Here is a 20,662-nt window from a genome sequence, read left to right on the forward strand (position 1 = left end):
AGCCATGTCTCCGTGATGCCAATTATATCATACCCGTTAACTGCTATCTATTTGTTTTATGTTTCTTGTATAATTTAATTTCATATTTCCTCTTTGCCTTCCTAATTGTTTTTTTGACTTCTCTCCTAATCTTTTCATAATCGCCCTCATCGTGTACTTAATGTATGTCTCTTTCCTTACCCTCAATTGTTCCCTTATGGATTTATTCATCCGTGGAGTCTCATTAGTGTTTCGTTTATTCTTTCCTTTTGGTGGAATATATTGTTCCTGCACTCTGTTGAACACTGTTCTACATCGTTTTTTGCCAATATTGTTGCCTGTTTTATTTTCCCAAGTTCTATTCACAGCCCCTCACAAATCATCTTTTCTCCAATCTATTACCCTGGTTTTTGTCATACTCATGTCCTTCTCAATTACCACCTTAAAGCGTATTATATTATAGTCACTATTGCCTAGATGTTCCCCTACTTTTACTTCTCTTATCCTGCTCTGGTTCGTTCCCCATTACTCGATCCAATAGCAAATCCTCTGTTGTTGGGCTTTTTACATATTGGGTTAGAATGGAATTCTGTACACATTGTAGGAACTCCATTCCCTTATCCTTTTTATCTACCTTTTCTTTCCAATTAACATCAGGGTATTCTATGTTTATTATTCATTTCCCTTATTTGTCTGCATATTTCTTCCTCCACCTCCCTTCCACTATTAGGTGGTCTGTAGACTACACTGATGAGTGTAATTGATTCTTTATTATCTTTTTTCCTCTATCCATATGGATTATATTTTTGTCTTGCTGATGGCAGTAGAAAAAAATGATGCAGCTATTATGTTACCCCTAATAAGTACAGCTACTCCACCTCCCCTTTTTTTCCTCTCTATCTTTTCCAAATATGATGCACCCTACAATGTTTAATTCCCAGTACTGATTTTTCTGTAGCCATGAATCAGTAATCCCTATGTCTGGTTCCTCGCAACGCAGAATTTACTCCAGCTCCCCTGTTGTATTACGGACACTGTGCATTGCTGTACAGTTTAATTCTTAATAGGATTTCCTCTCACTTTATGTTTAACCATCTTTTTAGACTCCTGTGCTATAACTTGATTTAATCCCTTGCCATCAATGTCCTCCCTTTCTTTATTCTTTCCTATGCTTTCTTTTCCTATTTTATTTATATTTTAGGCTGGCAACATTTATTGTAGATCCCTAACCCCAACTTACTCGTTGAAAGGCTTTACCACCACCCTATTTATCTTAACATAAATCTAGACTGACACACTAGTGCACTGCTGAGGGAGTGCTGCACCGACAGTCTTTCGGATGAGACGTTAAACCAAGACCCTGTCTGCCCTCTCAGGTGGTTGTAAAAGATCACATGGCACAAATTCAAAGAGCAGGGGAGTTATCCCCAGTGTCCTGGCCAAAATTTATCCCTCAAATCAACATAAACAGATTATCTGGTCATTATCACATTGCTGTTTGTGGGAGTTTGCTGCGTGCAAGTTGGCTGCCGCTTTTCCCACATTATAACAGTGAATACACTCCAAAAGTACTTCATTGGCTGTAAAGCCCTCTGAAATGTTCGGTGGTCGTGAAAGACGCTATATAAATGCAAATCTTTCTTTCTTTCCTCGAGGACACGGGTCCCATCCCGGTTCAGGTGGTGCACATTGGCATAGCTACTTCCTGGCCCAGAACTGACACCAGTGTCCCATGAAAAGGAACCCCTCTTTACCACACCAACCCTTTAGCCACGTGTTAATTCTCCTGATCTGTCTGCTTCTATGCCAATTTGCACGTGACGTGGGCAATAATCCAGCGATTATTACCCTCGAAATCCTACTTTTTTTATTTAGAGCCCAACTCCCGATACTCTTTCAGCAGGACCTCCTCCCTGTATCGTTTATTCCAGCATGGACCACCAAAACTGGATGCACTCTCTCTCTTTCCAAGTTCCTTTCCAGCTGCCATGAGATAATCCTTAACCTGGCACCAGATAGGCAACACACCCTTCAGGATTCGCATTCTTAGCTACAGAGGACACTATCTAACCCGCTAATTATAGTCCCCTATCACTACCACATTTCTATTCTGCTGTCCTACACACACACACCCCTCTCCGCCCCACAACTTGGACAGCCTTCTGAGCCATGGTGCCTTGGTCTGCATTGTGGCCGTCCTTCCTGCAGTCTTTCTCCTTGTTCTGACAGCTAGTGAGTACATCATACCTGTTGGACAGGACCAGTATCTGCAGGACGTCCTTCTCAACCTCGCCTAAAGCCCTGCTACCTGGCTCCCTTTCCTCAACCGGTGCTTTCCTCTTGGTTATGACTCTATTCTGGATAAAGCTACCTGGGAATCTATATGCACTGGGCGTATCACAAGAACATGTTCCTCGTCTGTAATTATCTTGTGAATGGCATAGACACTGACAAAAGGTTTAAAATGTAATCTGCACATGAGCAACTCGCCTAACTATGGGTCAGGGCAAGATCTTGCTTTGCGAATGCAAGCAGCACTGAACTCCCAAGCAATGGCCGACACATAGACTACACATAGAAGGTGGTCAAGCGCAGACAGAGGAAGGTACGTGCGGCAAACCAGACACCCCACCCACCCTTTCCTTCAACCACTGTCTGTCCCACCTGTGACAAAGACTGTAATTCCCGTATTGGACTGTTCAGTCACCTGAGAACTCACTTTTAGAGTGGAAGCAAGTCTTCCTCGATTTCGAGGGACTACCTGTGATGATGATGAAAAACGGTGAACAACTGAAGTTGTGAAACAAACCGCATTGACTGAAACAATAGAATTACAATGTTGCTTTACTTCAAGAGATGTGTTTCGTTCCAGACAGTGGACATGGAGATGCTGAAAGTAAACCTGAAACATTTTGCTAAAAGACCGATCAAGAGGTGGGAACCCTAATGTATGGCTTACTATAGTATCCAACCAGGGCAGTGGAGACGAACCCTAACCCCCGCCCTCCCAGTGCCACATTCCACACGAATATCACCACCGCCTCAGACAGGAATTGTCGGAAACATTCCGGTCACTTATCAGGAAGCTTGTCTACTGCTTAGTTAATGGGCGATTTATTTCCCCAAACACTTCATTTCAGTACTCGCACGGGAGGAAATCTCTTCTAAAATTGCACAAGAAATCTGAGCAAGGGTGCAAATTCAAAGTCTCAAAAGTTTGATTCACTAGAACGAGTCTGTAAAACTTCCAGAGCTACACCCTTGGGTCGAATTCCTCTCCTTGACTCTGGAATGCGCTCTGATGGGGCGCCGGTCACTCAAACTCTTGCACAACTTGGTCCGTTTACAGCAGGAGCCGCACCGCGAACAAAAATCAAATCATTTATCACCACCACCCCCCCCCCCCCCCCAAAAAGTTACAAACCCAACCCAACACGTCCACTACTTGCCATCTGACTGGCCCCAGGGCCAGTGGCAACTCCTAGTCAGTGGCCTTGGTAAAACTAAAATGTTTCGCTGAGCCTGTGTTGGAAATAAACGGATTAAAAAGCCGGAGTGTGAGAGAGAAGCTGCTCACCATTTGCCGGGCGATGTCTGCCGAAGCCATTGCTGAGCCGAGCGCAAGCTGGAGCGAGGAGTGTGGCGGTTGGGAATGGAACGGGATGGCTCCGCTCGAGCTGCAATCAAGTCACAATACAGGGCTCTACCAAACACTGAAGGGGTGAATACAGAGAGACGAGCACAAACTGTAATAACAAATAAACCAACACGCAAAATTACAGTCCACCTTGCTCGTGCTATTCTTCTCGGATGAAACAAAACAATACACTAACAACTGTCCACCTATCTAATATTTTGTCGTTGCACTTCTTTTCCGGCTACTGTCCCCCTATTGTACTCTGGTTGGCCCTTGATTGACAGGTAGCCAGCAGCGGAGCGGAAGTGACTGGTTGCTAGGGGGGAGGGGCGGTTTCTGACAGGCTGGTACAAGGTAACACAGCGGCGGCTGTACACTGCGCTTGGAAACGGGCTGGTAAAAAAAAGAGGCGGGTATAATTATGTCTCTTCGAGGTTGTTGCCGTCACCGCCAAGCCCGTCTGTTGAAAAAACTCTGCTAAAAACAAAATATCGTAATGGCAACGGAATTTAGTTTGAACGCCGTGTGGCAGTTTGTGTCGGAGAGAGGAGGGAAAGTGGAGAGCGTGGAGCTGCTGGAACATTTTACAGTCTTTTTGAACAACCCCAAGACGAGGGCAAACGCTCGAGGACTGTTCAAAGAGTTCGTGAACAAAGTAGGACTAGTGGTACAAGAAGACGGGGTGAAGTATATTTGTTTAAAGAAGAAGTACCGGGGTAAAATTAACTGGTCTGAAGCGTCTACTGATGGTGGGGGGCATGGGAGTAAAGATGATGATGGTGGCGGTGATGTGGAAAATGGTGACAGGCAATGTGGAGCAATCAGTATCGGGTCATCTGCAGAATTGCGAAAACAAAATGCAGGTAAAGAAGCATTGACAGATGCGTCTAAATTGGTACTTTCAACCCCAGTTGTTGACAATGGGTGTTTGGACAACTCGGGTCTTGAAGAATGCACTGAAAGCAATCAGACTGTATCCGTGGACCAGCACAGTGATCAAGCAGATGGGCGAATCGCGCGACACTCCCCTACTAACAGCGCCAACTCTCTTAAAATACATGTTTCTTCATCAAATAAGAATCTACTGTCGAATATAAACATAGACACGGGGAATCGAGTCCAAACCGAGCATAACGAAGCAACGAAATTGGTGACCGAATCCTGTCAATTAATCACTGATTTGGGCGAAGCCTTGCCAAATCAAGACTCCAACAAGGGTGTTCCAAGTGCTAAAGATGGTGCAGATCTGCTTGACTACGCCTTTAATTTGCCGAACATCTCAAATCCTGGCAATTACACAAAGAGTGCTGTAACCTGGAATTTGTCTGAAAGCACTGCAAAACAGACGCCAGAATCTAAGGAATTAGAAAACGTGAGCTCCACAGAATACGATATAAGATCGAAAAATGACAGTGAAATGTCGTTTGCATTGCAATGCAACTTTTCACCCACTCAAGTCAAGACAAGCCCAGATATTAATACCAGAAGACCTTCCCGAAAGCGTTTACAGCGCAGCCTGGCGGTAAATCGAACAAGCAGTCATTGTGATGATGGAACAACAGTTGAGAACACGACCGATGCATCGGGTCCGAACAGTGAAAGTACACCCAGATCGAGTAGGAAAAACTTTAGAGAACTAATGATTAGCAGTTCACCTCAGCTAAGACGCAGTGTTGTTTACAATAACCCTATTGTCGCCTTCCCAAATGTTAAGCAAGGAGATTCGGGATCGAGTCGAAACGATAGCGACTCCTCCTCTTTGACATCTTCAAAATTGGACGATGAAGATACTGGATCGGTAGCGCTTGATCCCTTGGAACATGAGTGGATGATACATGCTTCGGAAGGCAGATGGGATAGCCTCAAAGCATTGCTGGCAGCTGATCCCAGTCTGATCGCTTGGAAAGATTTTGTCACGGGGTTTACATGCATTCATTGGGCAGCAAAACACGGTAAACCGGAATTATTAGCAATGCTTGTTAATTATGCAGGAAAACATGGCATTCCAATCAATATTAATATTCGATCTAGTGGCGGTTACACCCCTCTACATTTGGCTGCCATGCATGGACATACAGAAGTAGTGAAACTGTTGTCTGGTGCCTATGACGCTGATGTCGATATTAGGGACTACAGTGGTAAGAAGGCGTGGCAATATCTAGGCCAAGAGATTTCTGAAGAATTGAGGAGTCTTATTGGTGCATCTAGAAACTCTGATTCTGAAAGCACATTACAGAATGGAAGTGGCCGTTGGAGATTATCAAAAGTTCTTCCCGCCAACCTGACCCACAAACTGACCAGTGCTCCTGAAGAAGAGGCTTATTATGATGGTGCGCCTGCAAAAGCAGTCAGCCGGAAAATCGCGTCTAACAAGATGAAACTCAATAGAATAAGGTTTAAAACACAGATTATTCATACTGCACCCTCGCTTCGAGGAACAGGTGATCAGAGAGATCCAAAAAGCGCATTGAAAATTAGACCAAAGTCGACTATTTTTGGATAAAACTATTAGAAAAGATTACAGGAATTCTGAGATGAACCTAATGGTGGTGGTAACACTTATAAAGTGAATGAAAGTATTTTCTTTTTACTACATTACACTTAATAATATAGTTATTAATCGATGGTACCGATTTGAACCTTTTCAGCCTGGGCAAAGGATATATTTGTTGCATATTTATTAGGTGTCTTCCAACAAATTATTGCTAGCCATCTTTTGTATATCCCATTGCAAACATCATCACTACTAAATTGCACTTTTCAGTAGAGTTGGGATTCATACTTGACCGAGAAGCTGCCTTCTATTTTAAATCATTGTACAGTATTTAGAAATGCAATACAGTTGCCATATAAAAACTGGAGAACATTAAGGTAGAACAGAAAATACATTCAATTTTTTTTCTTGAACATCATTGAGGTCAATACAAATGTCATAGTTATGGGATACTGTATATATCTATACTGTAAATATTGTGATATCTGGCTCCATCAGTTTCAAGCCCATGGTGACATTGCAGTGCTTCCAAAGTGTAAAACTGATAGTTCCATTGAAAGTAATTTTGAATCACATTGAAATAATTTGAGTGGTATAAAAAGAATGTAAAAGGGTTTAATGTTTGAAATGCTGCCTTGATTTAGTCAATAAGGTACTTCTTGGTTGCTGCAAGTTTCGTAACCTAAAAAAAACAGCAGCAGCACAAGTTATGACCAGATATGCTGCTTTGAATGTGGTAATGGTGATTAGTTATCGTTGGTAAGATAGCTAGTGTTATAACTCTAATACTTAGAGGGGGTAAAGTGATACTAAATGTTACAATATCGCATTTGTAAATTTAAAGTCTCTAATTGGCTAAATAGATTATGTAATAGGATTGTTCAGCCTCTATTTGTTTAAGATGAAAACACATATTGACAGAACTCCTCTTTTTGTTTTTTCTCCACGAAGAGAACAGTATAAAATGTAGGTTTTATGTTATTTTAATTATAGTGATGAATTTGATTTAAGGAATCTGTTTTGAGGGCAAGTAGGAAATTTACATTTCACGGTATACTGAGAAACTATAATCAGGCTGGTCCTTTTAATTTGATACTGCTGGATTCCAGAGAAGTCCTATTGTTTTGTTTTACTTGCAAAGTATTCTGCCAATAAATGGTTGAACTCTGAGCTACCCTGAGTGCAGCTGCTAGAAAAACATGAGATGAAGCTCTTTATGTTGTTGAATCGAATGTTGGCTCAGTAACTCCTGTTCATACTGTGCTGAAAATATCAGCAATTTATTTTCAAAACTGAAATGCTATTTAGATTAAGATGCACATTAATTTCAGGCTTACTTGAAATAAAATACACGTACAGATAGTGTTGCTAAAGGAATTAACTGTGAACGTTTTCAAATATATCTCAATTTGCCTTGTGAACTACTTATTGTGGAAAGTTAAAATATCCCTAATTGTTAACATTTATTTAGTTTCCTCAAACCTATTACAAGTCCTTACTTTTCTTTATTCAGATTCAGAAAATTGACTTGTTTTAAAATCTACTGTGCAGTAAAAATGGGTACCCAGTTTCCCACGCAATAGAAACTGTGGCTTGATGTGATGAATTTTGTGGTTTATAAATGTTCCCACAGGGTTAGAGCATGTCAGATAGGAAGCATTGCATTTAAATTATAGTTAGGCCCCCAAAAGATACAACAGCTTTAAACTTAGCGTCAAGCTGTTAACACTGTTCTTAAAAAAATGTAAAATCTATAGTCATTGAACTGCACAAAATAACTCAACTGAATTACACAAAACACTTCAACCAGATTGTTTGTAACACTGAGCAAAGCTCTTTGGTTGAGGTACAACAATTAACTTTTGTTCTTAAATGTCTCACAGCTTGGATATTTTCTAATGTAAGCCATTCTGTTTTAGTGGCCCTTCAAATGTTTTTCAGATCATGCTTCTTTCATAAATGTGTTATTGGTCACATAATCCTGACATGTATGTCTTAAAACGTGGTTTGAAATACATTTACATTTAACCTACATTATACTTTTTGTTTGCGTATAAATTTCCAACAAAAAGGGGTGATGAGTCTGAGATAATCTCAGCTGAATTATTACTAGGGATTGGTTCATGGCACAGAACTAAATACAGTTTGGCACAGATTTGCAATGTTATTCAGAGAACCGTAAGAATGGCTGATGTGAGAAACTTACAAATCTACACACTTGCAGTATGAAATGCCTTCTAATGTTGAAGATACTGTTTGTGAAGCGCAGACTGAGTATCTTTTACTGGCAAAAATGGAAAAAAAAAGTGTTCCAGATCCCATCACTGATTTCCCTGAGCATAATGAGTACAAAATTTACTTAAAAAAGGCATTGTTGGTGGGCTGAGAAGGTGGTCAAACTGTTGTGTCTGGCACATCTGCGTATGGAGTGGCCCAGGCCATGAGCAGCTGTAGAGTTAGGACAGGAGAGGGAAGGATAAAGGCTGGCAGCAGAGGGAGGCTAATTTCCAGAATAAGCTAGCTGATATGAGATCAGCTTTGTTTTTTTTGGGTGCCAACCTGATTGGCCCCATGTGACTGATAATACTATGTGGCTAGCATGAATCAAACCACAAGTTACGAGGACCAGTATAACACTAAAGCACTACATTACACAAAACCACATTCACATAGTTGTTATAGTCATAACATAGATTTGTAAAAAATGAACATTTTCAAAACAAATAGACTGTTGATATTTCAGCCAATTATGCCACAAAATTAGCAATAATGTGATATTTAGAAAGCTATGATGCAGCTAGACTGTATTATAAAAGTACTAAAACATATTTCTTTCTTTTCACTTCAGTGGATGCTATATAATTTTTGTGTTTGGAAAAGGATGAAGGGCCTGGGTGCCTTTCGTTTGCTTTTACATTGAAAACACAATGACACTTTATGCTTGTAAATATGAATGGTTCATCTCGTTGAAGTGAAATATGGTTTGTTTACTAACGTGTTGCTATTTTATGTGATTAAACAAGGACTGTGTAAATTATGATTGACATGAAATCTTCATTTGGGGGACCAGATAATGCACTGGATTGACACTGATGTACAAGTTTGAATCCAGCCTCAATTAGTTTCCATTCTTTGCTTTTTGTGAGGCAATGTGAAATGAGAGTAACTGAATCAAATTCCCACTGGGACAGAACCACAAAACAAAGCTGTACAATTTGGCATTCTCATTCAGAGAAGGCATATGGATGGCTGGTGTGAGAACTAGAAACCTTCACATTAGTGCAGTAAGTGATAGTATGATTATAGAATTTACAGCACAGGGGGAAGCCACTCAGCTCATTGTGCATGTACCAGATGCTCCTCTGAGTTAATGATTAAAAGAAAACGAAAATTTGGTGGATCTACTTTTTGTTCAAAATAATCCCTGTTTTATACAAGAAAATAACAATCTTTAAATTTGCTTTGACTTTTTTTAAACTTTAGTTTCTTTGCTGACCTGGAGACCCTCAAGTAGGTTCATCTCCTTTGCTATCCTGCTCTAGTGGTGGTAAGTATGTCCTGGAAATTGGCCATTGTAAATAGCAAGGGCCATGACTTCTAACTGGCTTCAGTGCTGCTCTAGAGCCATTTGACCTTGGGAAACACTGCTTCAGGTTAGAAATTTCTCGGCTTGTATTGCGGAATCGGATGGGCTGCGGGTTAGTTTGAAGTTGTGTTTCTTTTAATAGCGCAGCTGAGATATGCAGACATGCTGGGGGGAATTTTAACCCCAAAAAACGGGTGGGTTGGGGTCGGGTAGGAGGTTAACGAGTTTAAAAATCTGAATCCCGACCCCAACCCACCCACTTCCGGTTTTATCAGGGGGCGGATTGCCAATGTAAATATTATAATGAGGCTGCGTGCCTCATTTTGAAGCTCCATTTTAAATGTATCTCTGGCTGGTCGGCTTTCCCAGGCTTCGGGGAACCTGCCTGCTAAAGGAAAGTGAGGATTACTGGATCAAGGAGGTAAATGCCTTTCCACTTGCCTGCTGGATCCATCTGTCTGGCTATCTGCGGGCGGGAAACAGAGAAGCAAAATGTTAATCAGGTCCCACTGTTAAATTCAGCAGGGCTTGAGGGAAATCTGTTCTGGGTTTCCCGGAATCAAACCCCCACCTTCCACCGACTCCCCCCAGCCACTCCCTATCTGTCTCGAAGTTAAAATTCCAGCCGCTGTCATTAATTAATGCTAGCGAGGCAGCCAGCAGGGAGGTCGATCATACTTGACATTTTCAATATTGGTAATACTATTGATTTTAAAGAAAAAATTCTAAGAAATTTAGGGAAGGTGTTTGTACTTGTATTAAAAAAAAGGATAGGACTTGGAGCAAAAATGTTTCCCTTGACTTTCCTTCGCCTTTAAAGTATAGGATTGCAGCAAAGTAGAAGGATCTGCATTCTGCATCTTGCCTTGCTATGTCTAGCCTGAGAGTCAGAGATCCTGGCACTGGATGTTAGAAATCGAAACACTGATCTTCATTGTCCTGATGGAAATGCACAAAAAACACCATTTTAATGTGATTCAGCAGCCTGGCAATATAATGCAATAGAACCCTTTTGTTAAATGCATTTTTACTTCACAAGGTTGTTTCGGGTCGAAATTTGATTGCTACCACCAGCTGATAACAGCTGAGTGAGGTGGCAATGGGGCCTGGGCGGCAGCAGTGTTAGGCAGGGATGCCGCCTGATGGGAAATTCGGTTGTCCTTTTTCATGGGCATAAAGATTTGCCGCTCCGCTGACTACCGCCATGGAAATCCTGACGTCAGTACGCGTGAAACATTTTTACTTTAAGTCCTATCCATTTTTTATACAAGATTCGTGCAAGGTCACCATCTCCGGCTACTCGCACACGCATATTTAGCAGGTCTTTCTGAGTTCTTTCCCACCCCTTCCCTTCAACCCTCTCCCATGCCTACTGCTTCTCAATGGGGTCTCAGTGCCTGCAGCAAGGCTGGTAGATGGTCGCTCTATTGGCCACAGCTGCCTAGCAGGACGTTCCGCACCAGCTCGAGCCCTGGAATGCCTGGCTGTGGACTGCATAAGCGGCAGCACTTTGTGGTGGATGGGTTGCAGGGACAAGGGTGGAATGATGATGTCCTGAGAGAGGACATCATGTTCCAACAGGCCCAACACGCTGCTACTCCCCGGGAGCAGAGCCTCAGCATCTGGAGCTTTCTGGCAGAGCATAGATTGCTGCTGTGCTTCTCCAATGTTTGTTCCCTGTGCAACTGATGGGCCCCCAAACATGATGGCAGCGATCAATGCCTGCGTGGATTCAAGTTGGCTCTGCATTAAGGCAGACTGCGACTGCAGCACACCACAGAGCTGATTGATGCCACCATGGACTGACGATGAGACTATGCAGGCCTATCATAGCGTCGGCCTGCTGTTCAATGGCTACTGCCACGTCAGCCATAGCACTTGCCACCATGTCTGGGACTGCATGGTCACTTGAAGCATCCAACATCCGTTGGTATCTACTAAGGTTAGGCTCGATGGGCTGCTGAGACACAAATGCAAAGGTTGCGGTGGACTCCTCCATCCTCACAGGTAGGGCATTGACACTCTCGGGCACCCCTGACAATACACCCAACAGATCGCTATGCCTCTGCAATGACTGTCTTGCGAGATCTTCTAATTCAGGCTCATCATCAGAGTGCTGCTGAGCATCAGACGCGCACTCACCCTCCGGGGAGCTGTCCCCTTGATTTCCCCCCGCCCCCCCCCACCCCCGTGGTGTTGCAGCAAGCCACTGGTTCCTGGAGCAGCACCCATCTCTATCTCCCCAACCACGCCTTCTGCAAAAAAGCTGCTGGTCCCGCTGTCAGGCCGTCACGTCCATAGAAGTGTCCTCCGCCTGGTCCTCCTCTCAACCATCATCCGCAGTGGAAGGCTGACGTGCAGGCCCATGGCCGTCTGAGTCATCATCTGAAAACACAAAGCCAGAGAAGAGTGATTACCTGCAGGGTAGGGGGGCCAGGACTGGGAAAGGCGTTCGCAAATGCCAATCTCATGGAAAGTGGTGAAGGATTGTGGTGTCAGGGCTAAGTGGCCTACTAAAGGCTGCAAAGGAACTCAACATACCGTCACTGCCCACTGCCACCGCACCCACTTGTGCACCCATCAGGGCTGATACGTGTTCCTCCACCACAGTAAGTTAGGAGTTGCACTTCAGAGTCCCCTCCTCCAGCCTGAATCTGGTGTGTTATAATCTGTGCTAGCTTGGTCTGCAAGATTAAAGAGAATGTCAGAGTTAGTGCCCTTCTATCAGTCTGTCCGAAGTGCCTTACATAGTTCAGAACATATTAGTGTATGAGCGTCTTTAAAGGCCCGTGTAATTTCCATTAGTTGGGAGTACTTGGTGTGGCAATGCTTGAATGAGTGAGGAGGAGGGGGGCAAGGACCTAACATGTACTGTGAGGATAGCGTCTTCCAGACACATATGAAGACCGAGGAGAGGTGGGTCTCCACAACCGAGTAGGAAGGTTAACCCGCCATGCAGGCCCTTGGAGTGGGTGAGGCTACAAATGCGAACCTTGCATCTGGCCTCACCCACGTAGAGCATAGGGTCCGACACATTCACATTGAGGAGAGACTGCACATTGAGCTCAGAGCATGGCATGCTTAGGTTAACGTGAAAGATACTCGCCCTCAGCAACAGAGTCGTGTCGATCCATTTCTGACGACATTGGGTCGCTGTCCTGCGCACCGTGTCACTATTTCAGCAACTTCCCACCAGAGCCTTCGAGATGTTTGGGCCTGTGGCTTCCTTCCAGCCTCCATGCTGAGTAATTCTCGACGTGTCTCCAGGGCATCAAACAGTGCATCGAGGGTGGCATCGGAGTAGCGGTGACCGCGTTGGCGAGTTGCTGCTCCACCTGCCATCGTCACCCTGTGAGTGAGTGCGTAGGAAGGGTAGATACATATGAGGCGGTGCTGCACCCAATCACCATCTCAATTGAATGCAGGTGACGGCAGTATGTCTGTGGCACAGTTACAAATGACGCTTGCCGCCATGGTTGTTGCCGGTCCATTTTCCGCCTTCAGTGTAGCGTGCAGTGCCTGATTTAACGCTGCAATCCCCTTTTCAGGCAGCAAAACTAAATTTCGCGGTTGGAGGCGGCAACTGCTGCCTGGCAGTAAAATCTCCATTCAGACGGTGACACCATCTCAAAAACGGTGGGACTAATTTTTGACCCCTTTTACTTTTGCATTCTCATTTCTATTTGGAAGGTGTGAACAGTTGTGGACATGCTGCTTCTAATCTAAATTATAATCTGCTACCAGGAACTGTGCTTTCAGAAGAGGCAAACTTCAAACCCATGTGTTAGTTCCCCTCTTCCACAAAAGAAGAAAAATGGGTCCTTTTGTTTCTATGTACCTGCCGAATTCAGGATTAACAATATTCATTATACCTGTGATATTTTCGCCCCTTTGATGGTTCACAAATAATGTCTCTCGTCTCTGTGCATTGGAGGCCAAGAAAATCTCATGTTTGAGCAATGCTGAGTTAGTTGATCTCAACTTGGTGCCCCTGGGTAAGGGAAGTGAACAATGGCTGGTTCCCATTCCTGATTGCTATTCATGATCTTTGCTAGAAGTCCATGTTTCTGGACATTGAGGAGATGGGATTGGCCTTAGCTATGGCATCTTCTACAATTGTGTAGCTTACCAGCATTTGCTGTCATTACTCTCATGTAAATAATGGCTACTTGATTGAGATATAGGGCTAGACTTTCCATAAGTTTTGCATTGTTACTGCCCACTTAACATCCATTTTAATGCTGAGATGTATAACACCCGGATATTGCCCATTTAGCCAAAAAATGGAAACCTACGTCCATTTATCGCCCAACGTTACTTTCGGCATTTAGTTAACGCCGAGAATTAATAATGCCACCCGCCCATTTTATTTCTGCCGTAAATGTCAGAAAAATGGAAACTAACGCCCATAATATCGGCAAGCGTTACTTTCGGCATCTCGCCCACATATTGCCGAAAATATCGCTTGGCGAAACAAACGCTGAGAAAAAGTTGCTCTCACCTGAACATAACCCAGCGGTATGAACGGCATGTTGTAAATCGGAGGACTTTTCGTATAAAAGGCTGCTTCAACTTCTGGGGAGTTTTGAAGTAATCTGGAGTTATTTTAAGGTGATTTGAACAGCTGAACAAACATCTTATCATACTGTGGACGATTTGAATTTATTTTATTTGTTTTAGTAAGTAAATTTATTGTTTGTGAACAATATGTATAATACTGATAGTTATTGTAATGGGGCCTGTATTTCTCCGCCTGTCTTGATGACTACGCACATGCTGCAGACTAGAGATGGCAGAAACCTAGAAACATAGAAAATAGGTATAGGAGTAGGCCATTCGGCCCTTCGAGCCTGCATCACCATTCAACAAGATCAAGGCTGATCATTAGCTCAGTACCCCTTTCCTGCTTTCTCTCCATACCCCTTGATCCCTTTAGCCGTAAGGGCCATATCTAACTCCCCTTTGAATATATTCAATGAATTGACATCAACAACTCTCTGCGGTAGGGAATTCCACAGGTTAACAACTCTCTGAGTGAAGAAGTTTCTCCTCATCTCAGTCCTAAATCGCTTATCCCTTATTCTTAGACTATGTCCCCTGGTTCTGGACTTCCCCAACATCGGGAACATTCTTCCGACATCTAACCTGTCCAGTCCCGTCAGAATTTTATATGTTTCTATGAGATCCCCTCTCATCCTTCTAAACTCCAGTGAATACAGGCCCAGTCGATCCAGTCTCTCCTCATATGTCAGTCCTGCCATTCCGGGAATCAGTCTGGTGAACCTTCGCTGCACTCCCTCAATAGCAAGAACGTCTTTCCTCAGATTAGGAGACCAAAACTGAACACAATATTCCAGGTGAGGCCTCACTAAGGCCCTGTACAACTGCAGTAAGACCTCCCTGCTCCTATACTCCAATTCCCTAGCTATGAAGGCCAGCATACCATCTGCCTTCTTGACCGCCTGCTGCACCTGCATGCCAACTTTCAATGACTGATGTACCATGACACTCAGGTCGCGTTGCATCTCCCCTTTTCCTAATCTGCCGCCATTCAGATAATATTCTGCCCTTGTGATTTTGCCACCAAAGTGGATAACCTCACATTTATCCACATTATACTGCATCTGCCACGCGATTGCCCACTCACCTAACCTGTCTAAGTCGCCCTGCAGCCTTTGAGCATCCTCTTCACAGCTCACACTGCCACCCAGCTTAGTGCCATCTGCAAACTTGGAGATATTACACTCAATTCCCTCATCCAAATCATTAATGTATATTGTAAATAACTGGGGTCCCAGCACTGAGCCCTGCGGTACCCCACTAGTCACTGCCTGCCATTCTGAAAAGGTCCCGACTCTCTGCTTCCTGTCTGGCAACTAGTTGTCTATCCACGTCAGTACATTACCCCCAATACCATGAGCTTTAATTTTGCACACCAATCTCTTGTATGGGACCTTATCAAAAACCTTTTGAAAGTCCAAATACACCACATCCACTGGTTCTCCCTTGTCCACTCTACTAGTCACATCCTCAAAAAAATTCCAGAAGATTTGTCAAGCAGGATTTCCCTTTCATAAATCCATGCTGATTTGGGCCGATCCCATAACTGCTTTCTAAATGTGCTGCTATTTCATCTTTAATAATTGATTCCAACATTTTCCCAACTACTGATGTCAGGTTAACCGATCTATAATTACACATTTTCTCTCTCCCTCCTTTCTTAAAAAGTCGTGTTACATTAGCTACCCTCCAGTCCATAGGAACCGATCCAGAGTCGATGGACTGTTTGAAAATGATCACCAATGCATCCACTACTTCTAGGGCTACTTCCTTAAGTCTGGGATGCAGACTATCGGGCCCCGGGGATTTATCGGCTTTCAATCCCATCAATTTCCCTAACACCATTTCACGCCTAAAGGATTTCCTTCAGTTCCTCCTTCTCACTAGACCCTCAGTCCCCTCGTATTTCTGGAAGGTTATTTGTATCTTCCTCCGTGAAGACAGAACCAAAGTACTTGTTTAACTGGTCCGCCATTTCTTTGTTCCCCATTATAAATTCACCTGAATCTGACTGCAAGGGACCTACTTTTGTTTTCACTAATCTTTTTCTTTTCACATATCTATAGAAGCTTTTGCACTCAGTTTTTATGTTCCCAGCAAGATTCCTCTCATACTCTATTTTCCCCCTCCTAATTAAACCCTTTGTCCTTCTCTGCTGTATTACAAAATTCTCCCAGTCCTCGGGTTTGCTGCTTTTTCTGGCCAATTTATATGCATCCTCCTTGGATTTAACACTATCCTTAATTTCCCTTATTAGCCACAGTTGAGCCACCTTCCCCATTTTATTTTTACTCCAGACAGGGATGTACAATTGTTGAAGTTCATCCATGTGATCTTTAAATGTTTGCCATTGCCCATCCACCATCAACCCTTTAAGTATCACTCGCCAGTCTATTCTAGCCAATTCACGTCTCGTACCATAGAATTTACCTTTCCTTAAGTTCAGGACCCTAGTCTCTGAATTAACTGTACCACTCTCCATCTTAATAAAGAATTCTACCATATTATGGTTACTCTTCCCCAAGGGATCTTGCACAACAAGATTGCTAATTAGTCCTTTCTTCTTGCACATCACCCAGTCTAGGATGGCCAGCCCTCTAGTTGGTTCCTCAACATATTGGTCTGGAAAACCATCCCTAATACACTCCAGGAAATCCTCCTCCACCGCATTGCTACCAGTTTGGATAGCCCAATCAATATGTAGATTAAAGTCGCCCATGATAACTGCTGTACCTTTATTGCACACATCCCTAATTTCTTGTTTGATGCTGTCCCCAACCTCTCTACTACTGTTTGGTGGTCTGTACACAACTCCCACTAGTATTTTCTGCCCTTTGGTATTCCGTAGCTCCACCCACACCGATTCCACATCATCCAAGCTAATGTCCTTCCTTACTATTGCATTAATTTCCTCTTTAACCAGCAATGCCACCCCACCTCCTTTTCCTTTCTGTCCATCCTTCCTAAATGTTGAATACCCTTGGATGTTGAGTTCCCAGCCTGGGTCATCGTGGAGTCACGTCTCCGTGATGCCAGTTACATCATATCCGTTAACTGCTATCTGCGCAGTTAATCAACTTAATTTGTCCACCTTATTCCGAATACTCCTCGCATTGAGGCACAGAGCCTTCAGGCTTGTCTTTTTAACACACTTTGCCCCTTTAGAATTTTGCTGTAATTTGGCCCTTTTTGCTTTTTGCCTTGGGTTTCTCGGCCCTCCACTTTTACTTTTCTTCTTTCTATCTTTTGCTTCTGCCCCCATTCTACTTCCCTCTGTCTCCCTGCATAGGTTCCCATCCCCCTGCCATATTAGTGTAACTCCTCCCCAACAGCACTAGCAAACACTCCCCCAAGGACATTGGTTCCGGTCCTGCCCAGGTGCAGACTGTCCGGTTTGAACTGGTCCCACCTACCCCAGAACTAATTCCAATGTCCCAGGAATTTGAATCCCTCCCTTCTGCACCACTCCTCAAGCCACATATTCATCTGTGCTATCCTACGATTCCTACTCTGACTAGCACGTGGCACTGGTAGCAATCCTGAGATTACTACTTTTGAGGTCCTACTTTTTAATTTAGCTCCTAGCTCCCTAAATTCGTCTTGTAGGACCTCATCCCATTTTTTACCTATTTCGTTGGTACCTATATGCACCACGACAACTGGCTGTTCACCCTCCCTCTTCAAAATGTCCTGCACCCACTCAGAGACATCCTTGACTCTTGCACCAGGGAGGCAACATACCATCCTGGAGTCTTGGTTGCGGCCGCAGAAACGTCCGTCTATTCCCCTTACAATAGAATCCCCTATCACTATAGCTCTCCCACTCTTTTTCCTGCCCTCCTGTGCAGCAGAGCCACCCACGGTGCCATGAACTTGGCTGCTGCTGCCCTCCCCTGGTGTGTCATCCCCCTCAACAGTACCCAAAGCAGTGTATCTGTTTTGCAGGGGGATGACCACAGGGGATCCCTGCACTACCTTCCTTCCACTGCTCTTTCTGTTGGTCACCCATCCCTATCTGGCTGTGTACCCTTTACCTGCGGTGTGGCCAACTCACTAAACGTACTATTCACGTCATTCTCAGCATCGTGGATGCTCCAGAATAAATCCACCTGCAGCTCCAGTGCTGCAATGCAGTCTGTCAGGTGCTGCAGGCGGATGCACTTCCTGCACATGTCGTCGTCAGGGACACTGGAAGCGTCCGACTTCCCACATTGCACAGGAGGAGCATAACATCTGTCAGAGCTCTCCTGCCATGACTTAACCCTTAAATTAACTTAATTTGGCAACAACAATGCTAAAAGGTTACTTACTGATAAGAAAATAAAAAGAAGAAACTACTCACCAATCACTTACCCCCTTGGCTGTGACATCACCCTTCGATGTCTTTCTATTTTTTTGCCTCCCTGCTGCAGCTGCACCGGTAGGCCTCTTGTAGGTCTCACCATGCTGCCGCTCCGCCTCCCAACTCCCCACTGGCCTCTCCGATGCTCCTGTTGGGCCTCTTGTACAATCCCAGTGCTTTCCGAGTCTCTCATGGCTTGGGGCTGGGCGTTGACCACAGTGGGTTCTTCTGATGGCTGGACGTGAGTTGGTTGATCATCTAAGCTCATGGTGTCTTCTTCCAACTGTTCCGGTTCGTCAGTGTGTCTTAGCTTGATTTGATAGAAACATAGAAAATAGGTGCAGAGTAGGCCATCCGGCCCTTCGAGCCTGCACCACCATTCAATAAGATCATGGCTGATCATTCCTTCAGTACCCCCGTTCCTGCTTTCTCTCCATACTCCTTGATCCCTTTAGCCGCAAGGGCCATATCTAGCTCCTCTTGAATATATTCAATGAACTGGCATCAACAACTCTCTGCGGTAGGGAATTCCATAGGTTAACAACTCTCTGAATGAAGACGTTTCTCCTCATCTCAGTCCTAAATGGCTTACCCCTTATCCTAAGACTATGTCCCCTGGTTCTGGACTTCCCCAACATCGGGAACATTCTTCTTACATCAAACCTGTCCAGTCCCGTCAGAATTTTATGTTTCTATGAGATCCCCTCTCATCCTTCTAAACTCCAGTGAATACAGGCCCAGTCGATCCAGTCTCTCCTCATATGTCAGTCCTGCCATCCCAGGAATCAGTCTGGTGAACCTTTGCTGCACTCTCTCAATAGCAAGAACATCCTTCCTCAGATTAGGAGACCAAAACTGGACACAATATTCCAGGTGGGGCCTCACCAAGGCCCTGTACAACTGCAGTAAGACTTCCCTGCTCCTATACTCAAATCCCCTTGCTATGAAGGCCAACATACCATTTTCCTTCTTCACCGCCTACTGTATTGCATGCCAACCTTCAATGACTGATGAATCATGACACCCAGGTCTCGTTGCACCTCCCCTTTTCCTAATCTGCCACCATTCAGATAATATTCTGCCTTCGTGTTTTTGCCCCCAAAGAGGATAACCTCTCATTTATCCACATTATACTGCATCTGCCATGTATTTGCCCACTCGCCTAACCTGTCCAAATCACCCTGCAGCCTCTTAGCGTCCTCCTCACAGCTCACACCGCCACTCAGTTTAGTGTCATCTGCAAACTTGGAGATATTACACTCAATTCCATCGTCCAAATCATTAATATATATTGTAAAGAGCTGGAGTCCCAGCACTGAGCCCTGCGGCACTCCACGAGTCACTGCCTGCCATTCTGAAAAGGACCCGTTAATCCCAACTCTCTGCTTCCTGTCTGCCAACCAGTTCTCTATCCACATCAGTACATTACCTCCAATACCATGAGCTTTGATTTTGCACACCAATCTCTAGTGTGGAACCATGTCAAATGCCTTTTGAAAGTCCAAATACACCACATCCACTGGTTCTCCCCTGTCCACTCTACTAGTTACATCCTCAAATAATTCCAGACGATTTGTCAAGCATGATTTCCCCTTCATAAATCCATGCTGACTTGGACCAATCCGATCACTGCTTTCCAAATGTGCTGCTATTTCATCCTTAATGATTGATTCCAACATTTTCCCCACTACTTATGTCAGACTAACTGGTCGATAATTACCCGTTTTCTCTCCCTCCTTTTTTAAAAAGTGGTGTTACATTAGCTACCCTCCAGTCCATAGGAACTGATCCAGAGTCGATAGACTGTTGGAAAATTATCACCAATGCATCCACTATTTCTAGGGCCACTTCCTTAAGTACTCTGGGATGTAGACTATCAGGCCCTGGGGATTTATCCCGTCAATTTCCCGCCTTATAAGGATATCCTTTAGTTCCTCCTTCTCACTCGAACTTTGGACCCCTAGTACATCGGGAAGTTTATTTGTGTCTTCCTTTGTGAAGACAGAACCAAAGTACTTGATCAATGTGTTTCCTGCACATCTGCCGAGCTTAATCATATACACC

At 44.1% G+C, this 20,662-nt stretch overlaps 2 protein-coding genes across 3 annotated transcripts in view; one reads left to right on the forward strand and one right to left on the reverse strand.

The window, feature by feature from the left end:
- The window catches only part of septin10 (septin 10), a 130,567-nt gene extending 126,735 nt beyond the window's left edge, over positions 1-3,832 (reverse strand). For both annotated transcript variants that reach the window (XM_070892133.1, XM_070892134.1), the window contains exon 1: positions 3,557-3,832. In XM_070892133.1, the coding sequence (XP_070748234.1) occupies positions 3,557-3,586 (30 nt within the window). In that variant the 5' untranslated portion in view covers positions 3,587-3,832. The remainder of the gene's footprint in view (positions 1-3,556) is intronic.
- Positions 3,833-3,973: 141 nt separating this feature from the next.
- Positions 3,974-9,102, forward strand: sowahca (sosondowah ankyrin repeat domain family Ca). Its single transcript, XM_070892132.1, has one exon. The coding sequence runs from the start codon at positions 4,113-4,115 to the stop codon at positions 6,117-6,119; it is 2,007 nt and encodes a 668-aa protein (XP_070748233.1). The 5' UTR covers positions 3,974-4,112; the 3' UTR covers positions 6,120-9,102.
- The last annotated feature ends 11,560 nt before the right edge of the window (positions 9,103-20,662 follow it).

The sequence above is a fragment of the Pristiophorus japonicus genome, chromosome 10 (assembly GCF_044704955.1).
Source record: "Pristiophorus japonicus isolate sPriJap1 chromosome 10, sPriJap1.hap1, whole genome shotgun sequence".
In the NCBI taxonomy this organism is placed as follows: domain Eukaryota; kingdom Metazoa; phylum Chordata; class Chondrichthyes; family Pristiophoridae; genus Pristiophorus; species Pristiophorus japonicus.